General features: G+C 33.8%; 2 protein-coding genes across 3 annotated transcripts in view; one reads left to right on the forward strand and one right to left on the reverse strand.

The window, feature by feature from the left end:
• Positions 1-13,012, forward strand: part of Roc2 (Regulator of cullins 2) — a 66,788-nt gene that overhangs the window by 16,488 nt on the left and 37,288 nt on the right. The gene's annotated exons all lie outside the window — the stretch shown is intronic.
• The window catches only part of Tret1-1 (Trehalose transporter 1-1), a 29,776-nt gene that overhangs the window by 12,405 nt on the left and 4,359 nt on the right, over positions 1-13,012 (reverse strand). The window contains exons 2-3 of one of the 2 annotated variants that reach the window (XM_075313327.1): positions 6,678-6,941; positions 24-928 (exon numbers count right to left, since the gene is read on the reverse strand). In XM_075313327.1, coding sequence (XP_075169442.1) covers positions 24-928; positions 6,678-6,761 — 989 coding nt within the window. In that variant the 5' untranslated portion in view covers positions 6,762-6,941. The remainder of the gene's footprint in view (positions 1-23; positions 929-6,677; positions 6,942-13,012) is intronic. The other variant, XM_075313328.1, reaches the window with a different exon arrangement.

Below are 13,012 nucleotides of genomic sequence, written 5' to 3' on the forward strand. Positions count from 1 at the left end.
TGATGAGTTCTAGCATCACCTACCTTTTCCTTGAGTCGGTGCTAATAGAACGCTGTTGTTGAAAGTGCTGCCTTGACAATTCGTAATCTTCGTCACTTCCACTTTCTAAATCTTTCAAATCAATAACCAAGGGCTTGGTAATATCTTTAGGACGGTAGATTAAATGTTTATGCTCCACATCATCGTTCTCCTCGTCACTGTCTGTACTGGAGCCTTGTAATACTTTCTCTAATTTGAAACTAACGCGGGGATCTAAACTTTGATGTTTGCGTCCTTGAAAATCGCGACGATTTTTGTGAAATTCTTCCTCTGATGATGAATCTTTGAGTAGATCCTTTAGATGGCGGGTACCTTTTAAATCTAGCGACACATGTTTCTTCGATTGAAACTGACGCCTATTGTCATTGGCCAAAATTGTTTTCAAATCCTTTAGGATGCCCTTGTGATCGACACTACTTATAGCCTTTTGTTTTTGAAATCCTGTGCGACGTTCTTCGAAGTTATCCTCGTCACTGCTATCGTGAGTGGCACCACGCTTTTCAAATGACACTCGCGAACCCTTAAGGGATTGTCTACTACGCTGGAGATCTTCGGTAGATACTACACTGCGTGTGTGTTGATCCCTATGCGAATGATGGGCTGGTGGTGGTGGCAGAGGCAAGGGATCTTGAGAATTCTTAACTTTTTGACTCACTGGCAAAGGTGGTTCATTTATATCATCAGCCTCGATTATGGGTCCAAACTGCAGGGGATACTCTGCCTCGAATCGTTGCTGTTGCAATTGTGGTACGTGTGTTGCTGGCGGTCGATTCTGTCCAGAAAAAAGGAACGGATCTTCGGGTAATATGGTATCAAGGCTTGTGGCTGTATTTGAAGTTGATAATGTCCCCTCATCCAATTCCACCCTATGATACGGCTGCTCGTCCTGCTAATGAAATTGGATGATTATTACCAATACTTGGACAGATATTTTTAAAGTCGTTTTCGTGGATTTGTATTTTAATAACACAACTTGTTTAAAGCTTAACCGTCTTACAATCAGTGTTTAAGTTGTCTTCGATATTTTCCTATTTATTATTAATTTAATTAATAATTTCCAATTGATAAGCCCCGAGCCATCGTCATACAAAACATGTTCGTTGTTGGGGCCTTCTCTCACGCATCGTATCAGATGTAATTTTTCATTGTAATGCGGATTTAACAGTCGTCCGAACCTAATTGATAATGGTATGTGAAATTTTAACAATTTTAAATTTCCCTTTCCTAACATTTCTTAGGGATTGCAATTAAAATCAAAAGGTTGACTTTTTCGAAACTGTGCTAATGTCTTTTCAAAAATCTTCTTTTAACGGTTGGAATGGAGGAGATTGTTCAAATTTAAAAAAATTACCGTGACAAGTTTTCGAAAGATCAACTGTTTGAACTTTTAAAAACTTGGAAAAGTCGATATTCGGTTTTCTTAGAATTGAAATAAATGTAATAAATTCGTCAAAAGATGAAGTGATAGATTGGTCTAATAAATAGAATCGATAAATATGTGCAAATCGAAAAATGTTCAGTCTTCCGAACGTTTTAGAGTGTATTTTTATACCATCCAACCATAGGATGGCGTTATGCAAATCTTGTCATTCTGTTTGTAACGCATAGTAATATTCGTCTGAGTCTTCATAAAGTATGCAAAATGCATTAGTGAAGTAACAAAACGAAGTAAAAATGCAATTATGGGGTTTTTAGATATGCGAAGTGATGATGCACAGTGGGAGTAGGAATGTTTCGATTTGCAAGGTGATAATTCTTGTAGCCTTTGATTATCCCCTCCATTAAAAATTAGAATGTAAGATCCAATCTGAGTCACTCTCCCGGTAGATCTACACTGAAGACTATGGAAATGTTCACTTGATTTGTATCTGGGATTTTCAGGCTCATTTAGTCTATTCGGTATATGGTGAACATCTCTGTTATCAATGAGTGCTGCCCGATTCTATGTTTTAGCTCAATGACAAAGGGACATCCTTGTTATAGCCACATTGTGGTGAAATCACTTGGAAAAGTTGTGCAAAACTCAAACTCAACATTACTGAAAGGGGATAATCAAACGCTGACAACTGTTCGAAACTGAGTTTGAACCTATGGCCATTTGTAGAAGTTGTGCAAAACTCAAAAATGTCACCAACATTACTGAAAGTGGATAATCAAACGCTGAAAACTGTTCGAAACTGGGATTGAATCTATGGCCTTTTGTATGCAAGGCGGCTATGTTAACCATTATAGGTTAGATTAGGCTAGGTTAATGTGGCAGCCCGATTAAGTTTCAGGCTCACTTAGACTATTCAGTTCATTGTGATACCACATTCAACTAAAAGTACCTATTACCTATATGGGCACTTCTAGTTTTAGCCACTGAACCTTCTCTATTATTTTCTTTTGTTGAACCAACCAGATTGTTCCAAAATCATTAACAGACTGCTTAAGTTAACGTTTTCCAGGTCGGCCAGTAATCTAAAGCTATATGCCCCTTACACAAACTGTAGGACACTCACACAAGAGGTGTTTAATTGATTCCTTTTCCTCCGCATCATGACAGCTCATACAGTAGTCATTATACATCACACCAATAGTTTTTGCAAATTCGCCTATCAGACAGTGATCCGTTATAGCAGATAGCAGGAGTGATATCTGACGTCTTAAGAACACTAGCATATCTAGTGTGCAGTTCAAGTTTAAAAGGGGCCATATTTGCTTGGTGTCGTTACAACCCTTGCAATTCTCACATCGAACATTTGCCATCATGACAGCCTTCTCACAGGTAACCAGAGACATACCAACAGATTCTAGTTCCCCTGGAATATGTAAGGTAGTTACTAGCCTCATCTGCTTCGCAGTTCTCCGGATAACCATTATACTACTGTAGCTCCAAGCTCCTTAATTTTCTTTGTCTCAAAAATTGTCGAATAATAATTATAATTTAAAATTCTAGGTCGTTATGAAATTCTGACTCAATCTAGCCATGTCCATTCATCCGCGAAATCACGCTAACTAAACTTCACATTAAGACTTTTTATTGCTATCGATCGACGGATATTGCAAATGGTGGATATCGGACTATATACAAGTATAGTTCCCGAAAGGTTTATTTTTCTTCCGATACGCTTAAAATTCGGTACGTGATGTCAGTATCCACCCTAAAGCAAGCCCAGAAAAATTTGTGCATATGAGTTCTTAATATTGGGTCCATATAGACCGATCCACAAATTTTAACCTGGTAGAATCCCGATCAAAGAATGAAGTCGACAAGTCACGCCTTCGATTTTCGTCGTCGCCACAGATTAAGTAGACTCAACTCGACTAATACGTAAACCACATCCGCAAAAAATTAATTTATGTAGATTCATAATTAGTCAATGGCGTTTTCCAGATATGACTCCATAAGTCCATAATTAGTTGTTGTAATGTGATTGCGAACGACTATCATTACTAGAATTTTGTATGCAATCCATGATAGGGGTACATAACAGCCTGTTTCTGTATGTCGAACGAGCTCTATCGATCGACCGAAATTCATAAAAACAGCTGATTTTTGGTTATAAATCCAGCTGATTGTTTCCATTTCAGTCGATCGACATACTGGAACAGACTGTAAGATTCTGCCCGACCGAACTTTTGGCCGTATATACTTTTTATCATAAGAGACCAAGTAACACAATTTTTGGGAGGTTAATAAATAAATAATCATACTTGTTACATTCCAAAAGTTACAATAAATAAAAGTGGACATTTAAATCCATCTATGTATCATAAAAATAAAACTGTTAAGATAGTCGTTTGTCCAATCAGAGAACAAATGAGGATGTGAAAGTTGAGAGCTGCTACATTTTTATATTTCTAGAGTTTCTTACGTATTCGGTCATAAGAACATTCTCTTATCATTGTCAATTTGTCATGTCTTGACCGAATTCACAAGCCATATTTCTTTATTTGCGGAAATCACTAAATCAATATTGTTATTTTTAAAGCTCTCCATTACACATTTCAATGGCCTGACAACATGAATTTATTTAATTAATCTTTTTGTTCTTATTTGTAAAATGCAGGACATCTGGACCAAGAATTAAAATTAAAATTAAGCAAATGATACATAATATATTATACATCATAGTATATTTTCGATTAAAATTTGTTTTTTCAATATTTTGTTTTTGATTTTCCATTAATTAACATAAGAAGTATTTTAAAAGGTTATTAACCGGCTTGTTTGGCCCACTCTACTGATCCAAAACGTCAAAACATAGCCATTAAATTAATAATGTTAATGTATTACAAACATGGGAATATTCCATTCAATATTTACTACAAATAAGGCCCATGCTCTTAAAAAGAGATCAATTAATCAAAACGAAAATTAGAACTGGTTTTCGTTAAAAATTTCGCTTTATAACATAATAATACACATTTAAATTATATCAATTGGTTGGAAGTTGTAAAAATAAAGCAATTCTCAAATGGATAAATGCATTTGTTTGTGATTTCTACAATACATAGGTAGCTTCCGGTAATGTGTATCTGAGGGGGCTTAAATAGTCTTCCATTTAGGCTGCACTCCTGACTTCATTAGGTCTTTTACATTCGACGCCACAGTTTTGAAATGAACCCCCTGTAGCAAGATCAGTGATGTTTTGGAATTTTGTAGAGCAAACGTATTGATAGAATGGCAATAGTAATTGTGTTGGAAGAATTGGTTTTCATATTGTAACGTTGCATATTTAACTTGGACCTGAAACTTGTGACCCAATTTTGAACAAACAGAGATAAGGCCCCGGTCCATCGTTGTGGGTATAACATAAAATATTTTCATCGCTCTTTTATATACATAACAGGTTGGCTGATAAGTCCCCGATCTGACACATAGATGGCGTCGCTAGTATTTTTTTATTTTTATATAGTACCAACCTTCAAATGGTTCGTGTCAAAATTTGACGTCTGTAAGTCAATTAGTTTGTGAGATAGAGCGTCTTTTGTGAAGCAACTTTTGTTATTATGAAAAAAAAATAGAAAAAAGGAATTTCGTGTTTTGATAAAATACTGTTTTCTGAAGGGAAAAAATACGGTGGAAGCAAACACTTGGCTTGATAATGAGTTTCCGGACTCTGCCCCAGGGAAATCAACAATAATTGATTGGTATTCAAAATTCAAGCGTGGTGAAATGAGCACGGAGGACGGTGAACGCAGTGGACGCCCGAAAGAGGTGGTTACCGACGAAAACATCAAAAAAAATCCACAAAATGATTTTGAATGACCGTAAAATGAAGTTGATCGAGATAGCAGAGACCTTAAAGATATCAATGGACCGTGTTGGTTATATCATTCATCAATATTTGGATATGCGGAAGCTCTGTGCAAAATGGGTGCCGCGCGAGCTCACATTTGACCAAAAACAACAACGTGTTGATGATTCTGAGCGGTGTTTGCAGCTATTAACTCGTAATACTCCCGTGTTTTTCCGTCGATATGTGACAATGGATGAAACATGGCTCCATCACTACACTCCTGAGTCCAATCGACAGTCGGCTGAGTGGACAGCGACCGGTGAACCGTCTCCGAAGCGTGCACCCAGAGAAGGAATATGATCACCTCAAACATGTTTTAAGAGCAAAATGTTATTTTTGGGTGGTGACCATGTAACATGGATTTCGCAACCATGTTATTTTCTCGGAAATCATGTATCTGATTTCGGCAAGCAGGTTATATTTGACGAGAAAATAACATTTTAGTGACAAACATGTTACATGGTCACCATACAAAAATAACATTTTGCTCTTGAAACATGTTTGAGGTGATCATATTCCTTCTCTGCGTGTGGAAAGACTCAAAAGTCCGCTGGCAAAGTAATGGCCTCTGTTTTTTGGGATGCGCATGGAATAATTTTTATCGATTATCTTGAGAAGGGAAAAACCATCAACAGTGACTATTATATGGCGTTATTGGAGCGTTTGATGGTCGAAATCGCGGCAAAACGGCCCCATATGAAGAAGAAAAAAGTGTTGTTCCACCAAGACAACGCACCGTGCCACAAGTCATTGAGAACGATGGCAAAAATTCATGAATTGGGCTTCGAATTGCTTCCCCACTCACCGTATTCTCCAGATCTGGCCCCCAGCGACTTTTTCTTGTTCTCAGACCTCAGAAGGATGCTCGCAGAGAAAAAATTTGGCTGCAATGAAGAGGTGATCGCCGAAACTGAGGCCTCAAAATAGGAGTACTACCAAAAAGGTATAAAAAAATTGGAAGGTCGTTATAATCGTTGTATCGCTCTTGAAGTGAACTATGTTGAATAATAAAAACGAATTTTGACAAAAAAATGTGTTTTTCTTTGTTAGACCGGGGACTTATCAGCCAACCTGTTAGATTAGGTTAGCCATAGTGAAAGCCTAGCCTAGGCTAATTTAGACTAGTGAATTCACTGTGAAAAGTCATCAGCTCTACACACAAATTAAAAACAGACCGGCAAATAGATTTAAAAATTTTAGTCAAGTCCCACTACTCTCGCCGTTTCGGGATTTCTAGAAAACGCCAAGATATCCCATAAACCAAATTGTAAGATCGGAAAACTTTATACATAAACAAAAGATTTGGAAGTTGTGCAATTAAAAATTAGTTAAAAATGGTTATGCTTTACTTACCCTCGACAAACGATCCTTTAATTTGCCCATGGCATTGCCTAAGGGCTGATGCCCTCCTCCTCCTCGATTATCTCGTCCACTCATTATTTATAGCTTGATGTTCAATTGTGAGATTCAATTTATTTTCCCCGATTTGTTTTTAAATAACTTCAGCTTTCGAAAATTCCTTTAAAATTTTAACTTCTCTTTGCTTTGATTGATTTACAATTTCGTTTATAGATTAACACAACAAAAACAACTCGCCGACATGGGTTGTTGAAAATGCTGAAAAGAGAAACACAAAAGAGATTTATACTCATTAAATTTTTCGGAAGAGTAAAGAGATACAAATATATATTAAGAGATCAGAATGGATATTAAGAGATCAGAATAGCAGTTACTTGTTAAGAGAATTTCTTTTGGAAATTTTAATTATGGCTAATCATTGCTAGTTAGCAAGACACTATTCTCGTATTAACTACTTTTTTAATAATGAGTACAATCAACATACTGAGCAAAATACGTTCTTTAAATTCCGTATACTTTCTGTTTTTTTTTTTTTTTTTTTAAGTAAAATGCACTTATCTCTGATATGAATATTTTGTACTTAAAGAAAAAAGGTTTATAAATTATCATTAAATAAATGTAGAATTGGTTCAAAATTGGTCGACCGGACTTTAAAATTTATATCTTAAAGAAATTTCTAGTCAATTGGAAATCTCTTTAATTTTTAAGATTTATTCAAAACTTAATGACTAAAAAAAAAGCTTCGTTTTTAAAGCTACACACAAAATTTTTTTTCTGATTCAATCACTAAAATAATTGATCCAATGAATTTTTTAATTGAAATGTCTTCAATCACAGAAATGATAGTATCAATTAAAAAATTAATTGAAAGTCAAATAAAAATAAATTGATCGAATTAAAAAATTTAATTGATACTATTAATTTTTGTGATTGATTTTTGTTTCAATTAAAATATTTGTTGAATCAATTCAATTTTTAATTGTTTCTGTATGTCGAACGAGCTCTATCGATCGACTGAAATGGAGACAAACAGCTGAATTTATAACCAAAAATCAACTGTTTCTGTGCATTTCAGTCGATCGATAGAGCTCGTTCGACATACAGAAAAATGCTGTTATACGGACTCGAAAAAAAATTGACCTAGTAGAAAAGATTTTGTCACTTAATTTTTAAGACAAATAAAGAAATTTTAATTAAAAGAAAGTTCATAATCTTTGCTTTTCAATGTTTCATTACATTTAGGACACGATTTATTGAAATTTGTTTACCTCCGTTGAAGTCATATGTCCCTAAGGTAAAGAAACATTATTAATTTAAAGAATGCTTAAATTAACTGAAATATTAAATCTTTCGATTAAAAAAAGCGTAAAAGTAATGATAATGTTCTTTTTGAATTCGGAAGTAGTGCAAATTTGGCACAGAAGCAATGAATTTTACATGGACTTGTCATAGGGTGAAAACAATTTTTTAAGCATCGGCAGCATTGCTTTCGCGTTAATTCCTCAGATTCTATTTCGGATTTCATTAAAAAAAAATAAATAAAAATTTAATGTGTTTTTCTTATTTTCTTACATTCACCACTACATAGAGGCGCTTTGATTTATACTAGCAAATAATTTGTTCAAAATTCCACGTCTAGCGAGAAATGAATCGGCACACTTTTCACATATTTTTTTGGAAATTGCCATTAAATATATTTCTTATCCTTACTGTATTTTATACACAGTAAAATTTATAAATTGTACATTTATTGCAAAAAAATTAAAATGTCACCTCAAAAGAAATTCTTATGAAGTGAAAATTATGTGCATCTGTAAAAGAACATTTTTTGATGTAGATAAAAAGTCATGACTTAAGCCTAGTACTAAGATCATGTTTTCGCGCGAAAAACTGTTATACTCCATATAAAAAAAGTTGGCGCGAAATAAATGCGAAATCTTTGTTTTGATAATTTTCAAACACATATTTATACAAACCTGGATTTTTCGCACGAAAAAATAGGCAGGCATATTGTTTCGCATAAATATGTTAACATACCTGGGTTTGATACCCTATTTACGGATATAGTTTAAGATATTCGTTTTTCGCAGAAACGCACTTAGTACTAAGCATTAGGAAGAACTTCCACTTTTGTTTGCACCTTTGATTGAAAGTTTTTCTTTGTAAACATATCGCAAACAGAGAATGAAAATTCGATAGTTGAGATCTGTATCCTAATTTTAATTTTGTAGATTCAAAATTAAATGCTAGATTGATCCCTGAAAACGTATTAAAGGGTGATACGGTCAAAATTTGGTCAATGTAAACTTGACGTATTTCTTTCAATTTTGCATTTAAAAAACCTGAACACCCCTCATTTTGAAGGTGTGTGTGTGTGTAGAATGTTGCTCCTATTTTGATTTTGGAATTCACTCTTCAGTTGTCAAAATGCCGTCCAAGCAAGAAGAGCAGCGTATCAAAATTTTTCTCGCGCATCGCGAAAATCCGAGCTACTCGCACGCAAAGCTGGCAAAATCGCTAAAAGTTGCCAAATCAACCGTTACAAATGTAATTAAAGTGTTTGGGGAACGTTTGTTGACAGCCAGGAAGTCGGGATCGGGGGGAAATCGAAAACCGGAAGCCGCTGAGACGACAAAGAGAGTTGCCGGTAGTTTCAAGCGAAACCCTAACCTCTCTCTCCGAGATGCCGCAAATAAGCTGGGTGTATCGTCTACAACCGTGCATCGAGTCAAAAAACGAGCCGTACTATCGACTTACAAGAAGGTAGTGACTCCAAATCGCGATGATAAACAAAATACGACGGCCAAAGCGCGATCCCGGAGGCTGTACACGACGATGCTGACGAAGTTTGACTGCGTGGTAATGGACGACGAAACCTACGTCAAAGCCGACTACAAGCAGCTTCCGGGACAGGAGTTTTATACGACAAAAGGAAGGGGAAAGGTAGCAGATATTTTCAAGCACATAAAACTGTCAAAGTTCGCAAAAAATATCTGGTTTGGCAAGCCATCTGTACCTGCAGCATTTTCATTGCTTCCGGGGCTGTCAACCAAGAAATTTACGTGAAAGAGTGTTTGAATAAACGTCTGCTGCCTTTTCTGAAGAAACACGGTTGTTCCGTACTATTTTGGCTAGATTTGGCATCTTGCCATTACGGTAAAAAGGCCATGGAGTAGTACGCCGCCAACAACGTGCAGGTGGTTCCGAAGGACAAGAACCCTCCCAACACGCCAGAGCTCCGCCCATTTGAGAAATACTGGGATATTGCCAAGCGGAACCTAAAGAAGACCAAAAAAACTGCTAAGGGCGAGCAGCAGTTCAAGGCAAACTGGCTTTCTGCGGCGAAGAAGGTGGACAAGGTGGCTGTACAAAATCTGATGGCAGGTGTCAAGCGTGAGGCCCGGCAATTCGGATTTGGAAAAACGAAAGCCTAACTGAATATTTTTCCTGAATTTTATACTAATTGAACTTGAAAAAGAAATTCAATTTGATTTTTTAAATAAACGATTTCACCGATTTACACGCGTTTTCCCTTGACCAAATTTTGACCGTATCACCCTTTAATATTAAGTAAGCCCCATCTTTGGTCGGAATTTATACAAAAATCCTTAAATGAAGTTTAATGTTTTTGCTTTTGAAATAAACATTTTTTTAGTGAAGATAAACTCTAAAGAAACTGCAATGCTTACAAATGAGTTTAAAATGTAGGAATTATTGGGAACACCACATACAAAGAAAATTTCATTAGAGCCAACGACAGTTTTTCATTGATACAACGAAACCTTTACTTTAATACAATAAAAATGTTCGTTAATAGTACGAAACTTTTTTGTTAAACAATATATTAATGAAAAATTTCGTTGTATTAACGAATTGATTTTGTTGGCTCAATTTCAATGACACATTTCGTTGATATAACGAAACATTTGCAGTCAGTACAAGTTATTAATTATTTGGATGTAATAATAGCCCCGCCGTCGAATATGGGTGTTCGCTTATCGATAGTCCTTATTGGTACACACAAAAAAATTTTTTTCTGATTCAATCACGAAATTAATTGATCCAATTAATTATTTAATTGAAATGTCTTCAATCACGAAAAATGATAGTATCAATCACAGTTTTAATTGGGCATAGATAAAATTCTTGATTAAAAAATTAATTGATTTCATTAGCAAATTTCAATTAATTTTTTAATTGATTCAATTAAAAATTTAATTGATGTTGATTGCAAAATTCAATTAATTTTTAAATTTAAAAAGGTAACTATTTTCAATTACTTTCTGAAATGGCTTAGAGTTTTTATTTGGATTAGCAATTGATTTTTTGAAATACATTTTTAATTAAAAATTAAAACAATGTTCATCACTTTTTTTAATTGACTTACGGTATGTTCACACTGGGCAAATATTTGACAGAAATCAAAGAAGAGTTCGCCGCCACAGTCAAACCTGCAAAACATTTTTAGCTCAAAAAGGTATCCAAATATTTCGAAAGAGCTCTTGGAGAAAAGTTTAACACTTATTTTGTGCAAATATTTGCCTAGTGTGACCATACCCTTAGTCTTCCAAACTTGATTAAAAAGTTAATTGTATTAATTATTTTTTTAATTAAAAATTTAATTTTCAATCATTTACTTAATTAACTTGATGTTTCTATCTCGATTAAAAAGTTAATTGTATCTATTAATTTATTAATTGAAAAAATTTTCAACTTCAATTAACTTTTTAATTGAGAATATTCTGGTGATATTTTTTTCTGTGTATATTTAAAGAAATGCGATTTTTTCCGTTTTTGAGCATGAAATTAAAACTTTATATTCTTTGAGTGACTACACTCAAAAAAAAAAGTGAACCCTCTATTTCACTAAAGCCAAATTAACTTTATATTAGTTCATGGAATTATTATGTTTGGAGAAAGTTTCCTTTACTCTAAAAATTTTTGGCATAGTTAGTTAAATGATCTAAACAATGGGAAAAAATTATACACATATGAAGTACAAATATTTACAAAATTCGTACTTCCACACAAAATAGTTCATTATTTCCTTAAATTTGTAAATTTTACTAGAAATGCGCCCATCGTGAACTTCGTATGGCACTAAAGACATTCTTGCAATTTTGAACTCAAATTTTTTCCTTCAAACTACAAAATTATCTTTTTTGTCGAAAAATATTTACTTCTTTTTGTGATATCGGCGTAATGGCAACGCTTGTAATACTGTTGGTTAAAATAGTAATCTAAATTTTCTAAAATTAACCAACATTTTTCTTCCTGGTGGGTTCACAGTTTTTTCAGTGTAAAATTGATTTTAAAGACGCTTATATTGAATCATATATGAGATACGCTATGTACATCGATCTAACAGATTTACTTCTTGTGTAATTGTTATATCCAAAAACGAAGATATCTAATCTCATCTTATAGTTTTACAATACAAAAAAAAATCAAAATCAAATTCAAATCCAAATATTTCTTATTTAAAATATCTGTATTATAATGTAGCACACCCTGGGCTGGAAATCATTTTTGGAAGCTTTTTTTATAGTGTAGTTAGTAATAATGCACTCGCTTTTTCTTGTATGTATTTTTGCAAACACTTGCATTTTTGATTTTCATATTGTACAATGTGGTGTCGTATAAAACTAGTGTAAACATTGGTTTATATTGTTTTTTTCTTTTTGACGAAACATTACGCTTACCCACCCCAAATAAATTTGTTTCGAATTATGAAATAAAAAAAAAATAAATTAAAATAAAATAAGTTCTTAAATTCTATTTAAGTAGTGGGGGAAAGTCTTTTTCACAAGCAAACAAATTTAACATTTCCCACCTAAATTCATAGATTTTTTAAAGAATTTGTTAATGGGTTATAAATTTGGAATCAAATTTATAAACCATTAAGCCAAGCTATGTTTGCTCTAATCAACCTTATAAAGAATCAAATTTATAACCCATTAAGCTAAGCTATGTTTGCTCTAATAAACCTTATAGCTATAAAGGAATTTCGCATATAAACTCATTTCTGTTTGAATTAATCAAATGCAAATTTTGCAATTCAACATTTTTTGTAATTTTTAATTGTTTTTGTATAGAATAAACACGTCATTAAATACCTTAAGACTTTGGACTCAAAGTGTTGTAGGAAATTTTGGTTTGCATTTACACACAAGATATGAATTTTTTATAGTCTATTTTTCAATTGTAAATAAAAACGACGTAAGATATTTCAAAGATTTTAAAAGAAAAAAACATTTTAAAAATTTAAGGAAATGCAAAAGTCGTACCGTGCCGGTCCGGTAAGAATTTGTGTCCATAGTTATAGATTG

Source organism: Haematobia irritans, chromosome 5, assembly GCF_050003625.1.
Source record: "Haematobia irritans isolate KBUSLIRL chromosome 5, ASM5000362v1, whole genome shotgun sequence".
Taxonomy (NCBI): Eukaryota; Metazoa; Arthropoda; class Insecta; order Diptera; family Muscidae; genus Haematobia; species Haematobia irritans.